Source organism: Camelus dromedarius, chromosome 7, assembly GCF_036321535.1.
Source record: "Camelus dromedarius isolate mCamDro1 chromosome 7, mCamDro1.pat, whole genome shotgun sequence".
NCBI classification, from domain to species: domain Eukaryota; kingdom Metazoa; phylum Chordata; class Mammalia; order Artiodactyla; family Camelidae; genus Camelus; species Camelus dromedarius.
In genome coordinates this window covers 41,923,920-41,941,949 of record NC_087442.1, presented here as the reverse complement: position 1 = coordinate 41,941,949, position 18,030 = coordinate 41,923,920, and the positions used below count along the sequence as shown (strand labels likewise).

Below are 18,030 nucleotides of genomic sequence, written 5' to 3'. Positions count from 1 at the left end.
AGTTTCAGATTGGAAAAATCAGACCTAAGAAAACAGAATCAAACTCCCCAGACTTCATTTCCTCATCTCACAACAAATCTCTACCCAAGAGGTCAACACAGGTATAGGAATTGGGGCCCTATTAGAAACCACCCGATCTGACATTTTATTTGGGAGAAACTGAGGCTCGGAGGATTTGAGGAGTCTTCCTGAAAGTCACACCACCAGCGAGTAGCAGGGTAAGGACCCGAGCAAGTCTTCTCTTGCCCTAGCCCACTGCTCTGCGAGCCTTCATTCTAGAAAGTTCTTAAACTATGAAGGCATCCACATTCTCTTCTCTGACAGAGTGGCTAAGACCGACTCTAAATTCATCAGCTGCTAATGCAGTGCTCAGTAGATTGTTTGTGTTCCGTAAATATCATGGAAATCATCTGGTCACCCGTGGAAATAACTGCTTTCTTTTTCAGTGCAAAGACACATGGCCTCAGTCGCTGCTGAAATTTTAGACACATGAGCCCAGGTTTGGGACTTGGCAAGAGAATAGGCCAGATGGGAACTGTTGCTTTACAAATCGAAAGTCCTTTGTTTTAGAATGAACCAAACCTGGCCTCAGCTAATCTACACATCACCAGCCCCCCACCCCATCCCACAATGTTGCAGGGCCCATTTTGATAATTATTTTTTTGGCACAGACTACTACTTGCATCCAAAAGCATTCTGAGTTTATCATATTAACAAAATGACATTCCCCGAAGCCAAAAAGTGCAAATGTAGCTATTAGGGACTCCTTGGAGTGCTTGTTTAGAGTATGTTATTACAGTATTGAATGACTCTATAGGGGTGCTACTTCATCTCAAGGCAACCTTACGGGTTTCAGAACAGACTGATCTCACTGCGTCAATGTTCTTACAGTCCCTACTTAAATGGCTAACCTTTTTAGAGTAGCAAACCCAAACGAGTTTAGAAAAAAACTAAAAAATGAAGGGCTGATTTCAGCAAGAGAATCAATGCTGATTGTTAATATTTTGCTTTTGCAAAATGTGCTTTTATATAAAAGACCTATAGCTATTATTATAACCTACAGAGGGGAGTAAAAAAAAAATGGTGATTTGTTTCAATTCGTAAAGCAAGGTAATTGAGAGTAAGAAAATGCCTCCAGAAGTCCTGGTTTTTATTTCCCAGGCCACTTTTGATTTCTTTCATGCATTTTGAACGTTTGCTGTTTGGTAGTTCTCTTCCAAAGCATATTTAAGGCAATCTCTATTTATGTTACCTTGAAGGGGGGTTTTATTTAAAATACAGTCTAGTATTTGTGCATTTCCTACATCAGTCTATCAATACGGAATCTTTAAGATGATCGTGCATGTGCACAGCACATGATTCACTCCACTTTCTCTAGAGAAGGAATTCTTGACCTCTTTTAACCCAAAGGCTCCCTTGTGAAGTCTGATGAGGGCTCTATAAACTCTCACAATATGGACATATATATGGACTCAGACTTGTGAACTGAAGTGAAACTGTACATGTTGCTTTAGAATCTGCCCTGATAAGATTTGGAAGTCCAGGAGAGGCTCCCTTAGGAAATATGACTTGATATATAAGCCTGTTTGAGAATACCAAAAGCAGTTAACTAGTGAATAAAAAATCAAGGTGGAGACCTTTATTAGATTATTAGGTAATTAGCATTCTCAATGAAAGGCAACTCGTAGAATAAAAAGCTGTCTTGCAAGAAGTAAGTAGAAAACTAGACCAGCCATCTTGTTTTTCACCAGGTTGGTGTGGCAATTTAGGAAGCCAAACCCTATTATTCTCAACCCTCAGTTAAGAGTTCCTTTTTCTGCTGGAAGCTGCCCCATGAATTTCTGTTGTTTCTGTGGCCATTAGTCTTTTTAGTCCTTATCAGCATCATAGTTCAGTGTGCAGGATCTAATAAACAAGAAGTTGATTGCTCTTGTCTATGAAAAATATTATTGGCATTCATTTTCCAACCATAACGTAGCTAAATAACATAATTCCTAATATATTACATTAAAAATATGTTCATATTCACATATATTTTTAAATGACAGTTATCATGATGCTCTCTAGGTTTATAAACTTTTACAGACCCTCAAAACTCCCAGGACCTCAGTTTCAATACTTAGAATGTATTAATAAAGTGCTTTGCTATCCAGAGACAAAAATGCCACCAAAGTCATCTGTTTTGTATGGGGCTTTGGTTATTGGTTAACAACATATGCTGTTCATAGCAGTGATTGGTGCTGTTTTATTGTAGCCTCTCGAAAGCAAAACGTTTATTGTGAAATGGTTTGGGGTGTATCAAGAATTGTAGGCTCCTTGCAATTGTAGAAACACAAAGAATGGAATTCAAAGTGTTTCTTTTAAAGCAGGAGCAATGTGTACTTCGTGCCTGGGAGATGGAACACTGCCTAGAAAAGGTGTGACTGCCCAGGACATAGTGGGGGAAGAAATGGAGACTAAAATCAACCCCTCCAAGGTGGCCACCAAGTGAGATTTTTCTTTTCTTTCAGAAGTATAAGAAAGCAAGAAAATCCTGTTTTGTTTTGTTGTTTTAAATACTTTCCTCGTTTGTTTCCTAGGTCACAGAAGAAAAGTGTGGCTGGATTCACTAACAATTGGAGCTTGACTCCACTTTCTTAGAACCTTTGTCTGCATTATCTGCAGCTGGCAGTTTCTGCTTAGGGTCCAGGTGTTGAGCAGTGGTGATTTCAGAAAAGTCTTATCTCTATAGTTCAAATACAAATAATATCACATTTCATTTTGAGGCCAAATATCTATACATTCACACATCTTAGCTTTCTTTTTCTCCTTCTTTGTTTTGTTTTTGCCTGTTTGTTGTTTTTAACCAGGGGTTGCCTAAAAGTAACTTTCTTTTACCAGGCTACTTTAAGCAGAGGGAGAGACGAGAAAAGCAAGGCAGGCTGTCTGAATTTAAATGGGCAGAAAATCACAGGGAAAAATTAGTGTTTAAGGCTATAATAAATTGTCCTATAAATAAAGTTGTCCCACTGACCTCCAGATTGACAAAGGTCACTTTCAGCTTTGACAAGGCCCCTTATCAACCACACTCATTTGGAGGAGGGAGGTGCAATTCATCTTCCTGAATGTCCTCAAATTTAAGAGCAATTTTCCTGTGAAAGTAAGTGATTTATTCATCATTAATGCTAATTTCTCAGGCATTTTTATTTTGTAAAGTTTGGAGAAGAATGAGAAAAGCCTTTGTAGATGAGATTTTTATTAATTTTTTATTTATGCTACTTATTTGATTGCTTATAATATATTTCGCAAATGAATTTGAAAGTAGATATTCTCTGAAACCAGTTTGAAACAAAAAAATTTTTTAATTAACTTCTAGAATCCCCAGCTTACTTTTCTAGGTGATAAATACATGCCTGAAAAGCCTAGTTCACATTGAAAGTGTAGATACAACTTAATGACAGCAATGTTAAAACACCCTTTTCCGTGCACATGCGGAGTAGAATGCCTGGCAGCCACAAATGAACATTGGCCAGAGTGAGGGTATTATTTATCACAATTGTAAAATGGCTTATTTGAGACAGTGCTGCATTTAAAGTTTATTTTATCAGGTGGAAGTACCTTGGAACCATCTATATTCTACATTTATACAGCTGTCCCTTAGTATCAGCAGGGGATTGGTTCCAAGACTGGCCTCAGATACCACCATCTGCTGATGCTCAAGTCCCAGAGTCAGCCCTTTGTATCCATGGTCCCACATCCTCAGATTCAACCAACTGCTAATCATATTGTACTGTATCTATTGAAAAAATCCACATGTGATTGGATCTGCACGGTTCAGACCCATGCTGTCCAAGGCTCAACTGTATTTGTAGACAATGGTGCCACGTACATTATTCCACAAAGCTATGAACCTCACTTTGCCAATTACTATATAAAGTGGAGATTTGAGGCACTTATCTAAGTAAATTTTTTAAACTCGCACACAATCCACAACCTAATATTAAAGGGAGGAAAGAGTTTATAGATTGAAATTAGCCCAACTAGTTAATGAGCCCATCAAATTAATTCAATCTTGGCCCCAATCTCTACTGCCCTTTGTCTGGCTGGGCTGACCTGATCCCACCAGTAGAAGACCAACATTTGCTTCCTAGCCTTCTACCAAGTGGCATCAGGCCGAGGGACATACTCTGTTGAGCTATAGCCCATTAAGAACTTCTTTTGGGAAATCCATCGTAGATGAGTTGGCTTACTCTGAGGGCATTTCAGTCTGAAGCCGCTCCTTCTGCTGCACAAGTCTTCCCAATGCCTCATGTTCACCTTCTGCTCATGATCAGTGTTAACCTGAGCTTGTAAGATGGTGTAAAGACGATTATTATGATAGCTAAATGTATTATTGAGTGCTTAGGGTGTGCTAGGCATTGTTCTGAATGTTTTGCATCTATTACCTCATTTAATCCTCACAACAACTCAAAGAACTTTGTACTATTTTCATCCCCCCCTAATAAAGAAGGATGCTGGAGCTTGGCTGGGGTATGTTACCTGCCCAGAGTCACCCTGTAAATGTCAAATTGAGAGTTCCATCCAAGTAACCTGGACCACAGTTCACCACCTGAACTCTGGGCTTCTAATGGGATTCAGCTCTTGAGTTAAAACTTAGTCTCTTCAGAAAGCCCCTGGTAAACATGAGGGCCAAACTGAAGGCAAGCTACAAATTTTCAGGTGAATCCTATTAAATAATATTATCAACGTCATTCAGACATAACAGAAGTGTGCCAGTTTCACTGCTGAAAGTGCACGGGGCCCCAGGGTTGTGTTCTCTGGTCTTCTTAACATGGCTTTGATACATCTCTTTCCAGAATGAAGTGTCCATGTTGAAAAATGAGGTGGCACAGCTGAAACAGTTGTTGTTAACGCATAAAGATTGCCCCATAACAGCCATGCAGAAAGAATCGCAAGGATATCTAAGTAAGTCATTGATTTTTTGCTGTTTTTGGTGTCCAGTTTTTTGCCGCTAATTTCACATTGGATTTTATTGAAAGAACAAAAGTAAAGTGTAGAATGTATACCCAGGTGGATATCACACTAGAATTCTTGTGTGGTGGCCAGACTTCAGCACCGGAGGGAGTTCTGTTCTGACCCCTGTTCATCACATGCCCACCACCTCCTGGTAATTTCCGGCTAGACCTTCCCTGGCATTTGCCATTGTAAAATCCTATCAAATTCCAATTCTGCAGCCAGTTACCAGTGGGCTAGCAGTCTTCCAGAGAAATCTGTGGGCTAGGAAACGGTCTTTGGGTGCATCCTATCCAGTACGTCAGGATATGCTGCCTGGTATTCACCAGGTTGAAAAGCTAGCGACCTTGTCTCAGTTTACCAGTTTGTAAAGTGGATCCCTTTTTCTAGATCTCAATATCTGCACCTAGAGTGTCAGTAGGTTAAATGCTAATTGAGTAGGGGGCGGTGGGAGGAGCAGGGACTCATGGCTGAAGGTGAATTTCTTTTCAAATAATTTTTTAGATTGAGCAACACAGATTCTCCCACCACATGTGAGTATTTTTCCACATTTGATATATGGATGGCTATTTGAAAAGACAAGATGGAGAGTTCACACACCAGGACTCAACCACATCAAATCACGTTGCTGATCTTGAAAGCATGGCTTTGCTTGTAGCTATAAACTGGGAAGGCATAGCTTTGTGATGACAGTTTAAAATCAATTTTGAAATTAACCCTGGGAGAAAATATATGCGAAGTGCTTCTATTTCTAGTAAACACCTAGGAATGTTTTTTTGAGTAGTCCTCAAGTCCACCCAGGAGAGAGCTATATTGGTGTGCGTGTGTGTTTCTCCCTAGGTCCAGAGAGCAGCCCTCCTGCCAGTCCCGTCCCCACGTGCTCTCAGCAGCAAGTCATCCAGCATAACACCATCACCACTTCCTCCGCGGTCAGCGAAGTGGTGGGAAGCTCCACCCTCAGTCAGCTCACCACTCACAGAACAGACCTGAATCCCATTCTCTAAAGCCTGCCGGTCAGACCTTGCCTCCAAGAAGAGCTGTCGCATATCCTGCGTCCTTTTGTTTAAGGGCATTTTTAGAACTAACTCAGACCTGAAAGACTCCTCAGCCCTTCACAGACTGGCTTTCATTTTTATAGTTATTATGGAAATGTTGTCTTTTATACTTAGTTATATAAGAAAAAAAGGGAGTTATGCAATTAATAATCTATCAGCTTGGGAAATGCTTTGGTGCTTTTCTCCGATTTTCTGGTACCAGTTACTTGTTTATAAACTGAACTCTTTCTGTATATAGTCATGGTTTCATTCTTATCAGTCCAACCCTTTGCCTGAAACGTTGAATCCTGTTAAACCGCAGCTTTTAGCCAAAATGAGGCTTACCTAGATGTCCAATAAACAGATTGCAGGGGAACTGGGGGAGAAGTCTGATGATGCCATAACTCATGTTGAGTTTGTGCTGTGATGTCACCAGAATCCCAGATAAACACAGAACCTTTTCCACAACTGTGCTTCTCTTACTATAAAAACGTGCAAGATCCATTGATGTCCAAATAAAACCACCAAGCATCTCATCACCTCTCCTCCTCCTCTTGGTCCACTTCCTCAAATGCCCAATTTTCCTTTCCATTTCCACTTTTACCTGGGCTCCCTGTTTACTCTTTATTTTTACTTTCTTCTGTTTTATTTCTCCCCCTTTAGCATTGCATGTAAAGAAGAAAATAATGTTTAAAGGAAAAAAAAGAAAGCTAATGTGGACCTAGCCATGGCTTCCCTTGCCTGTGACCTACAACTGGAGTTCATTCGACTCCTACTTTTTGCAAAATAGTAACCAGGAGATGTTTAATGGGCCTGATTTAATGTTTTTAATAATCAGGGCAAATAAAAGGTGGCTTAGCCATAGGTGAAGCACTGTTGAATACCAGCTGTGGAGACACTAGGGAAGGGAGCTTTGTAAGCCTCAATTGTGAAAGTCCAAATTATAATGCGGGGCTATAACATCACACCCTCGAATTACAACTGGTTTTATATGGCCTGTCTATAATGTTGAAAATTCATGTACTATATAATAATTCAGAAGGGCTCTATTCACTACACAGATTACATTGTTCAGTCGTCAGCTGCTAATAGCCTAAGATTTATTATTATTTTTTTTCTTAAGCCTATGGAACCAGCTTTGCTGTTCTGGTGGGTGAAAGTAGACGAACTACTGGAGGAACAAAGAGAGAAAGAAAACCTAATGTTTCCATAGGGGTGCTTTCAGCCCTCCCACAACAGGTAAAGCGCTCTTTGGCTGCTGAAAGAATCCCATGGTAGGGCTACTCCACTCTTCTGAATAATTCTGATTTATATTTTCAGCAGCTTTCGTGGACTTGCCCATTATAAAAAGCAGACAGTCCCCAACCACAGTTGTGCCTCCTTGAAACAAGCCATTCTACTGTGCTAAGGTTTTAAAATCGCATCTCGCAAGTAACAGGGGCTAATGTTTTTCTGTAGCAGTCTAGGCAGGTGCTGGTGTTTCATCTCCATTTGAATGCTTGACCTCTGAACACGAGAGTGTGTGTGTGTGTGTGTGTGTGTGTGTGTGTGTGTGTGTGAAAGAGAGGGATTATGAGATTTAAAAGAATAGTATTTTACAAATGGTGTAGCTTTTATAAGAGTTCAGAAAAGGGAAGGATGTGTTTTTTTCTCTCACTATAGTGTAATAATCTATTTTGGAGAAGAAAAAGAAAATATAAGTGTCCTGAAGCATGGTTTTTATAACTAGTTTCAGTTTTATCCAATAACTTACTTTTTAAATCAGTATTTATCAACAATCTTTTCATGTATGCAGTGCTTTCAAAAGAAAGTTTTGAGTTTCTCAAAACTTGGATATATGGTCTAAAAAAATCAAAACAAAAGCAAAAGCAAAAAAAAAAAGAGAAAAGAGAAAAAAGAAAAAAATGCAAATGAAAAGGATTTTCTATTATATTTTAGACAAACATATCATTTTAAGTATTTTAAATACTGAATTCATAGTTGTTTTGTTTTGTTTTGAATCCCAGCCGTAATCGCTGAATGGTTTAACCTAGCTGGTTTTCTAAGAAGTTTAAGATTTAGCTACTAAAAAAGCAGTTAATATTCTTGTCTCTATTTCGAAATCAAAAATAATTTTTTCAAAACTCCTTCCTAGGACCATTTATGTGTCCCCCTAAAAAGGAGAAAGAGCTCATTGAAATATTTGTTTGGGTTTTTTAAATTTTTACTTTTTTTCTTTAAGTGAAAAATTCTTTACTGCATGCATAGCACTTAATGAAATGGATTTTTAAAAAATCCACTGGTGATATCAGAATGTCCAAGGAGTGGGCTGTCACTAAAATGATGGTTTAATTTACTTCTGTTCCACCTCTTGATTGAAATATTTAGTTGTTAAACCGAAAGCCTCTGCAGTTAAGAACTTGCCCAAGTTTTCTTAATTCAGCAACCTGACAGTTTGACTGACGTGCATTATGTATAGCTCAATTATGTCTGTTTTTTATGCTAAGCAGGCAAACCAACCACACACACACGTTAGCAAACGGGCCTCAACGTATAATTAGAATAAACTGTCTTCTTGTTATACTCGGGGCTTTAGGTATGTTCATTAGCAGTGTGGAAATACAATAAATGGAAGATGCCAGCGAGTTGTCAGAGCGTCTTGAAATCTTGGACAGAAAGGCTCATTGATCAAATCCAGCGCTCAGCTTATCAATATGAATTATTTCGCACGAAGGCCTAACTGTCACCCTACCGTAGAATAAGCCGTCTGCCTGAAATTCCCTCCTTCTTGTCCCACACTTTTTTGCCAGTCCGGGGAAACATCGCTTTCTGTCCCGTTCTCCTCTCCCGCTCAGTCACTGGGTCATCCATCCAGCTGTCCCCAGTCAATGGCAGTGACCGTCAGGGCCCCCGCCCTGAGGAGGGAAGGGCCGGCGGCGCTGCCTCGCCCACGCACACGGGGGCCTTTGGGGCAGGATCTGCCTCTGCAGTCGCTGCCAGCCTGCCTGGCGACGGCCCCACCCCCGCCTCCCGTGAGCGAGTCAGCAGCCCAGATGGGTACACCTGATAGCGCTTCCACCAGGGGAGTCCTCACCTAAACTGAGGCGTTCACATCTTAATTGTTTCTCCTGAAGATACTTCTCAGCGTATGCCGGGACAGGTAGAGTGCAGATCCTGCCCGCGGATGCATGCGCCCGCGCGCCCGGCGTGAGGCCAGAGGCTTTCCCTTTACACTTCCCTCACCGCCCCACTCCCCCCCCCGTCAGCGTGTGCTAGGCGGCCTTCTCACGGCCTGTGGGGACGAGCAATCTGTTTGCAGTCACTGCGTGCATGCTTGTAATTAGGGGACTCACTCGGAGTAGTTGCTCTTTGGAGCCTATTCGTTCAATGAAATCAAACTCAGTGCTTGTTCTGAATCCGAGGGGCATCCGTGGCGAATGTTCAGGTGGTTGTGGCCTGTTGGCTAAGTAAATTTTAGTGTGTTAGTTGAGTTTGTCATTCAGATCTTCAACCAGCTGCGATAAAAGACCAGCCTTTTGCTGGGGGAGGTTTTAAGCATCTGTAACTGCTAGAAAACTAGCCATCCAGTTAGGATAGAATGTGCTTCTTTCTGGTTAATAAAAACCATCTAAAAATATATATATGTATGTATGTGTGTATACAGTGGAATTCAAGGACCAAAGCAAAATCTGAACAGGAATCTATTAATTTAGAATTTTATAAGATATTTATTAATAAATGTTATTTTAAACATTCCATTTGAACAATATTCTTCTATAGAATCTACTTGTTTTTAAAGTATTAGTTCATAATAAACAATTCTAGTCGTGTGTATCTTCCTTTTTCAGGGTTTCAAATGGCTATTCTCCATCATTTGGTGGAAATGTTTGTTTAGATCTCTATGCATAGAAATTTCAAGGATTTTTTTTTTATTGCTCTGTGAGTTATTTTTTAATCTATGTTTGGAACAGTTTTGAAACATCTATCTCTTTTCATTTTTAAAGTTAGCTGTTTCCTTTAGGAAGCAGAGTTCAGCTAAAGGGAATCAGTAACTATAACTGGAACAGCTTTCTTGTAAAAGTGTAAGAACAACTTCATCTCTGCTTCTCTCCACCCACCCCACCTTCCTAGAATGCCTTGCACTATTTAGCTTCCTTCGTGCTCTTCTTGTCTCTTCCCAAACAATGTGCAGTAGCTTTAAGCCATCCAAGTTCCATTATGCAGTATATCTGAGAAGGGAAAGGGAAGAACCCATTTAAATTGGAATAAAACCGTGCCTATGCGAACAATCGTAACTTAGAATCTCTCTTCTGCTTTGAAAATAATTTATATTTTGAAATTGCACTTTAGCGTTTCTAACCCATCAGTTTCTCTTGTTCTCTTTTGAACCTCCTCCCTGTCCTCAAACCTGCCTTCGATCTCCCCTTCCCAACTCCCCCACGCTTCCTCTAAGGCTCCGAGCTGCATCGTTTAAAAATACTTTACAGAGTATTTGCACCAGGTACCTTTGCGTGCGTTCACAGGTCGCATAGCCAAGACACGTTTCTCACGTCTGCCTAGGTGAAGCCTGCTACAGGAATGCCAAGGAGAAGAGCCAGTTTATACTCTTTACCCCTTTATTCATAGCATGCTTTTTAAAAAATATATATTATGCAACAGATGCGAGGCAACAGCTATGCTACGTTTAAGAATTTTCTATCTCATCCTTCAAACCAAAGTGTCCTGAATGAGCCAGGAGACTTACTCGTCTGTGCATCATGGTGCACGTGGGACTGTTGTCTTCACCTTCGTCTCTCTGGGCTGCTGAAAAAACAGTGGCCCTAACTATTTCATTCCTAGGTCTCAGAAATACTATGTTGCCTTGTACCATAATTAGGGACAGCACCTCTCTTTGACAATTATAATCTAAGAAAGGACAAGAAGACACTGAAGCAATAAACTTACAAGCAAAATTCAATACCAAAACAAAGGAAGAAAAAAAAACCCTAGCTCATCATGTTGTGAAAATAAAAAAGTGTATGTCCATTCAAAATATTTTACTATTTCTTGTGAAGTTTTTCAGTGATGTAATGCTTATAGCCAAATTGCTTAAAGAGTGTTTATATATTTTTTTCCTTATAAATTGTCTATTTTTTGAAAAAGCTATTTAACCACAAGTTGAAGAGGGGGGTAAGGCCAAATTGCCAGCATTTGTTAAAAGATTAATATTCTTAAGTGGCACTCTGATACCTTTCCAAGCTTATCATCAGAGCGGGAATCAATAATTATCAGCTGTTAGATTTAGACCAACTTACAATATCTAGCTCATTAGAAGCCAGGATTTAGAAAGCTCTTCTTAAGCCATTTAAGATTTTCTTACATTGAGTTTCATATGAGAGAATGTTATAGGATTTTTTTTTCAAAAACTGAATCATTTTAGCCTCAGGACTAAGAATGTGGAACCTGAATAAATTAGCTTTAAATACATCATTTAAATCTTATGCACAATAAGGTCACTCGAGTTTAGTTTGCTCCTTTAGGGTACTAAGACTGTAGATGCTACAGGAGCTGGTGAAGGGTGTCAGCAGTGCTGCAGTGGAGGGGGAGTCCGCGAAGCGACCCGTCCCCACCACCAGCCAGTAGAATGGAAGACCTGCTCGCCCTCTTTCCTTCTACGTTCTGCTAAATCACACTTGCCTCATAGAGAGAGAAGTTCTGCCTTTGAGGTTTGTCTTGGAGAAAAGATAAGCTTGAAATGTCCTCCCTGGAGAGGACATGGGGTTTGGGATCTTCTCAAAAGACCCAGAAACGTGGCTCAAACACAGTGTTCTAGGACAATTGGAATATAAATATTGTCCAAAAATAGAACTAAAAGAAAAAAAGTTTAGCATTGTGCAAAAGTAAGTGTTAACTAAGGAAGTCCTCAAAAAAGGTGCTGTCACTTTACGTTCTGGACTGGGGGGGGGGGGTTGTTTGTAATTGTAAACAGCAAAGCATTTGTGTTTGTCTGTCTATTTGTAAAGCAACCACCTTCCTTATTGGAAGGAGAAAAAAATTGGGGGGTACATACGTGTAAATACTTGCTGCAGCATTTAATATGTTTAATTTTATGTTAAGCTTTTTGTTGCATCGTGAACACATTTATTGTTACCAATGGACAATGAGTTCATTAATACTGTTCAACTAGGTCAGATTTTTACATCTCTTTCTAGCAAGAAGAGACAAGATTTTGTGCATTTGTACAAATGTTAATAATATCACTGCAATTCCAATATAATAAAGCACTCAAATGCAAATAATAGACGTACCCTTTGTATGATGAAATTTGGGTTTGGGGATAATGACATCTATTCTGCATAAGATCTCATTCATGCCTCATAAACCAAGGCTGACCATCACCTAGGGACAAAAGCAGGTAAGATTTTTCTCCTTCCCAGACCATAACTGCCCTCCCACTGCCTCTTCCATCCAACTTCCCAACTGAGGCCAAAAGTCTAACACATTCATCACAGCGGGTTGGCCACACAACTAAACTTCACTGTGGAATTGGCAGATTTTAACAGTCAAGAAATGCAACTAATGTAAATTCACGTTTAAGTTGTGTCTAGGAACCAAGAATTACATGCAAACTAGTCAGGCAGTTATATCCTGGAGTTCTTTGCTTGACCTCCAGAAAAGTCCTAAAGATGGTCTTAGCCCCTGTATGCATGGACCCTTGTAGACATTGCCCCACCTTCCTCTTCTGCCTGCCTGCCTTCCTCTTCTTTATTCTTTTATTATTTTTTTTAGTCACTCTCTTCTTTTTCTTACATTCAGTCTGATCCATCAGCATGGCCAGAATCCGACCATCCTTTATCACTAATTTAACTATTACAGTTCTGTCCAAACTACCAGCATCTCTCATCTGGATCATTGCTGTACTCTTCCAACTGGCAGCCACAGAGACCCTTTGAAAATGGAAGTCAGACCATCTTCCTCCCCACCTTGAAACCCTGCAAGGACTTTTCCACTCATTCACAGCAAAAGCCAAATCCTTTACTATCAAGTTCTATAAAAGTCCTACCTGACTTCACCCTGTTCATTCCCTGAGCTCATCTCGTACCATATTCCTTCCCCCATCAGACCTCTCCAGCTCCACTAACATCTTTGAGGTTCCTCACACAATCCTCGCAGTCTCCACCAGAAAGCCTTTTCACACATTGTTCATTCCCTCTATCCAGAATATTCTTCCCTGAAATGTCAGAAGAGCTCACTTTTCCATCTGTCTCCTTATTGGTTAAGCCTTTCCTGACCACCCTTTATAAAATTATATCATCCTCACTCTTCATTCACCTCTGCCTTGCCCAGACTACACTTTCTATAGCATTTACCACTGTCTAACCTAATTTATATTTAGTTGTTGTTTAGTCTGTCTCCCCCACCCAGGTAGAATGTAAGTTCCACAAGACCAAGGGCATTTTCTACTTTGTTTGCCCTTGGGACCCAAGATCTAGACCAGTGGATGCACAATGGGCACACAGTGAACAGATGATCTATTGTTTCTTTTCTGCCTTTTCCCTTGTTCTCAGAACATTCCAACCCATCTACCTGGTTCCGTGCCCATAAGGAGTCAGATTTTAAAACCAAGTCCTAGGGCGTGTTATCTGATACATAGCCTGACACTGGGCAGGATATTTGAAATTGGGACCAAAACAACAATTTGGGGTAGGGGGGTGGTTGCTGTCCTAATGGCAATCCCATCTGTTACATTAAGACCACTCAGTACACTCATGGTTCCCAAGAGAGTCTTTGTAATACCCATTCCATGCTCATTTGAGATTTTAAAGCCATTACTATTGGTTAAAAAAATTGTTACGATCCTACACTTATACTTTGAGGACAGACAACTCTAATCTCCACCCTGCCTTTCATCCCTGGCTGTCTCTGGGGCTTCATAATGTCCTTTTATCTCACACTTGCTATTGTGGTTGATTGTTGGTTGGTTACTGGATCACATTTTAATTCTGCATTACATATTTTCTTAGCCAAGAAAAATCGTTTCTTAGCAAGACAACCTGCCTTGTGGTTTGGGACCCAAGTATCTTCATTCTGAGATCATAAAATTCTGGAGCACAATGGACCCCCTTTTTAAAATAATCGAAAGCAAGACACTTTGTGAGACTTGTTCCCATGGCAGTAGCATTGACTTTAGTGGAACAAGCATGAAAATTAGGCCACAAAAGAGGGAAAAAATACTGATTTTAAAAATACAAAGATAGAGTCTGAGCTTAGATTTGCCCACTTCAGAAGCTACTTACTTTTGGCAACTGCAGATGATTTTTCAGAATGACTGAAAGGCTAGATAAACGATAACACCTGAAAAATGGTCTTTTAGCTGGTAGACCTAGCAAAACCATTATTGTTATTATTATTGTAATTTTTCTTGTTGTTATTGAAAATGGTTATATTTAAATCTGGAAATTAAGTCATGATACTTTCAGGAACCACTAAGTTTCATCTTACATGTTGTCAGAAACTGTCTTTGCTCACATCCTGTTTCCTTGTACCAACTGAAGCTGAACTGTGGCAACTGTCAGTAATCCTCATAAATCTCTTGAAACCTATGTTGCATTACTACCATAGACCCAGTGGGCTATGAAAATTCTCCCATAAGTCACTTGCTCTTGCTCAGAAAGAGATCTGCCTACATGTTCCTTTAAATAAATAAAAAAGGAAGATCTGATATTCACAGTATATTCTAATTCCTCAATACTCTTATAACAAGAAAATTGTTCTGAGTATCTAAACATAATTGTTTGTATTGCATTTACACAGGATAAGTCCTTGATCAACTGTTATCACTGGCTTTGACCTTCATCAATTCACCTCCTAGTCAGGGAGTGTTGCTTAAAGAAAGAGAAACCCTGTCAAGTAGGCTTGAGTGAAGGTGAATTTCTTAGAAGGATGTAAGAGGTGGCTCATGGACCAACCATGGTACAGTACCAAACAGGTATGGTAGCAACTACCATTATGATGCTGGAAAGACATTAAATAGCTAATCTTTCTGGCTTGTCTTGGTCTCTGAGGCCAGATGGTCTCTCCTTCTGCTCCATGTCTGCTTCTCTCTCTCTCTCTCCCTCTCTCTGCAAACTGATTTGTATACTCACTTAACTGCTTCGATGTGGGGCCATAATTTGTGCTCCAAAATGACAGCCTCAATCCCCAGCATATCTGTGGTCTTTTAGCTCTAACACCCAACACCAACTTCATTTCTGTCTTTCTGTCCCAATTTCTCAGGAGAGAGAATCTGATTGACCATGTGGGGTCAGACTTTTATCCCTGGTACCATCAACTATGTCTGGGGAAAGAGGGCTACAAGGATCTAAAGCTCCTTCTTCTGGGGGCAGAGCAGGATTTCCAAAAAGGGAGTGAGGAGAAAATGATTGCTAAAGAGCAATCGTTACTTCTACAACCACCTCAGAGAAATCTAGTCATTTATCCTGGAAACGTACCAGGAGAAAAAAGTACAGTGAGGAGACAGCACAAAGCTGGGCACAGAGTTGATGTTAACGAATATTTGTTGGATGAATGAACAAATGGCTAATGAATCCTTGTTTTATTGAAAGCTTGGAACTGAAACAAATTGAATATTCATTAACCATCAAATAAAAGTAATTTTACAAAGCCAACAAATTTTCTGGATATTTTGGCTCAGCTTGTAGGCCATAAGATCCAAAAATGTAAAAATTAACCATCAACAAGAGTGAAGAAATTTTTGCTTGTCATATTTTACAAACTGACTAATTACACTAACACTTTTCAAGAAAGACCATTCCAGTATTTTTCTTATATTCTCCATAGGTGATTCCAGTGTGTTTGTGTTTGTAAGGATGTTGGCATAATGTGTCCAGGATGAGGTTAGGAAACACTCTTGACCCCACACTCCCGCCAGGTATGACAGTAACTATCTAAAGAAGGCTTTGTGACAGGGAAATAGGGCAACTCTTATCAACAAGCCTCCCAGAACGCAATGAGAATTGCATCAAAGAAGGCTAGAACAAGTGAACATAACAGCCTGGAGTGAGAATTAATAGTTCTTCATTTTCCTACTAAATTGTCTGTTGATTTCCTATATGACCTCAAATCAACACAGCTGTCTGTTCATTTCTTGTTTCCTTTGTCAGGATAAACCTACAGAATGAAGTGAGGATTTTTTCCTGCACTGACTACCTAAGGAACTCTGCATAATACTGCTACCACACCCTTCTCTGGAAATTTCCCCCAGTCTACCCATCTGGCTCCCACAGGAGATAGATGGCCTGGCCCTCTGACCATAGCTTCTTAGTCTAACAGCCTGGCCCCGGCTCCCAATGAGCCCCAGCAACTGGACATCGGGACAAGGGACCTAGCGAGTCAATCTCTCTCTCTGGTAGCTCAATCTAAAAGATGTAAACTTGGGAGCTACCAGGAGCCCAGTTTCCGCCAGGGAAGGGAATTCAGTCTGCTGCAAGAGAGAAAAATAAAGCCATAATAGCAGAAGCAAGGGGCAGAAAGAGAGCTCTGGAAATGGCCATTTCCTGTTGAAGTAGTCCTTAATTGCTCACTGCAACCACATCCCTCCCCACAGCATGGTTTTACCATCAAATAGTCCAAGGTCCTTCAGATAAATCTCTCCTTTCACTCGAGTTAATTCAGGTGAGTTTCTTGGAAGCCATGGCGATCTCACTAACGCTCCATTCCTAATGCTGCCATGAGAAGCCACTTGAAGGACTTCAACCCTCTAAGTCTCTGCTGTACTGACACCGGAAAGGTGAAGTGCTGTTCCTAGCCACTGCTCATTCTCATTCCACACACCAGGGCATTACCAGACTAGAACATGCCTTCAAGGTGGCTCCCTAGACCTACAAGCTGCATGTATTGAAGGATATCCACACCTATTTCAGACAATAAGTCATTGTTTAAGTTGTTCTTCTTAAGGATTGTTTGCAAAACTAGCATTATACTTGCCTGGGAATGGAATTGTTTAAAATATTTTGTTGAATGGATAAAGAATTCTAATGTCCTTCATTCCCTATGTGTCCTTCAGCGCACAGTAAAATAAATACGTAATACTTTTGACTGAAAATAACAGATAACAGACAACTCAACTTCCAGCGCCTTAAACACAGATTTATTTTTCTTACACAATAGGAAATATGGAGATAGGGCTCTTGGCACTGATCTGGAAACTTAATGATGTCAGCACCAGCAGCTCTGCAGAACTCTTGGTCTCTCCCTGATGCCTCTCACCTCTTAGTCACAAAATGGCTGCTGAAGCTCAAGAAGAGCACATCCCCAGGCAAGGGAGAAAGAAAGGGGGAGGATCAGTACCAGGCACATTCTTTTTTGTTCTTTTACTTGGAAAACAGTAATTGTCCCTGCACTATTCCTACCCATGGCCAGCCCAGTTGTGTTTCATTGGCCAAATTTAAGTCATTTAGCCTCTCTTAGCTTTAAAAGAGGCTACAGTAGTGGAGAACTGTATCATCATTCTTGCTTAGACTCACGCTTCCCAACTAATGTGCCATGTTGGGTAAGGCCTGCAGAGGTCTGACATGCCACCATCCAAACACACTAACGTCCTTTTTGCAAAGACGATATGGTGAATGGATGGCAGCTGGGCAGCCCAACAGCATCTGCCACAATGGGTAAGAAGCTTCCATGGCATTGAGCTCAGGGCATTGGGTAACTGTGTATACTTACTTCCTTAGCTCTCATTTAAAGGTAAGCTAAGGCTTATCCCCTTGTACAAATTAAATGAAGTCCCTCTATGCATAGCTCTTTCCTCCAGGTATGTCTTGGAGTATGGTCCACTTACCTTAAGAACAACATCACAAAATAACTCCATCTCGAACAGAATATTTTGCCAGCCATAAGCCAAGCTTACTGGCTGAACTGGGGTGGCCAAATTGTTTCTTTTTCTTTTGCCATCTTCCAGCCTCTGAGAACAAAGAATTTCAAGAGAAAAATGTCTTGTGCAAAGCCATTCTATCTGCGTCTCATGGCGGGAGCTGAATCTGCTTTGATC

The 18,030-nt window shown here is 40.4% G+C and overlaps 2 protein-coding genes across 3 annotated transcripts in view; one reads left to right on the top strand and one right to left on the bottom strand.

Annotated features, from left to right (window-relative positions):
• Positions 1–7,831, top strand: part of CREB5 (cAMP responsive element binding protein 5) — a 381,842-nt gene extending 374,011 nt beyond the window's left edge. The window contains exons 10-12 of one of the 2 annotated variants that reach the window (XM_064487485.1): positions 4,836–4,944; positions 5,497–5,525; positions 5,833–5,962. In XM_064487485.1, the coding sequence (XP_064343555.1) occupies positions 4,836–4,944; positions 5,497–5,501 (114 nt within the window). In that variant the 3' untranslated portion in view covers positions 5,502–5,525; positions 5,833–5,962. Of the gene's footprint in view, positions 1–4,835; positions 4,945–5,496; positions 5,526–5,832 lie in introns of both variants that reach the window. The other variant, XM_064487484.1, reaches the window with a different exon arrangement.
• Positions 1–18,030, bottom strand: part of TRIL (TLR4 interactor with leucine rich repeats) — a 113,447-nt gene that overhangs the window by 2,998 nt on the left and 92,419 nt on the right. The gene's annotated exons all lie outside the window — the stretch shown is intronic.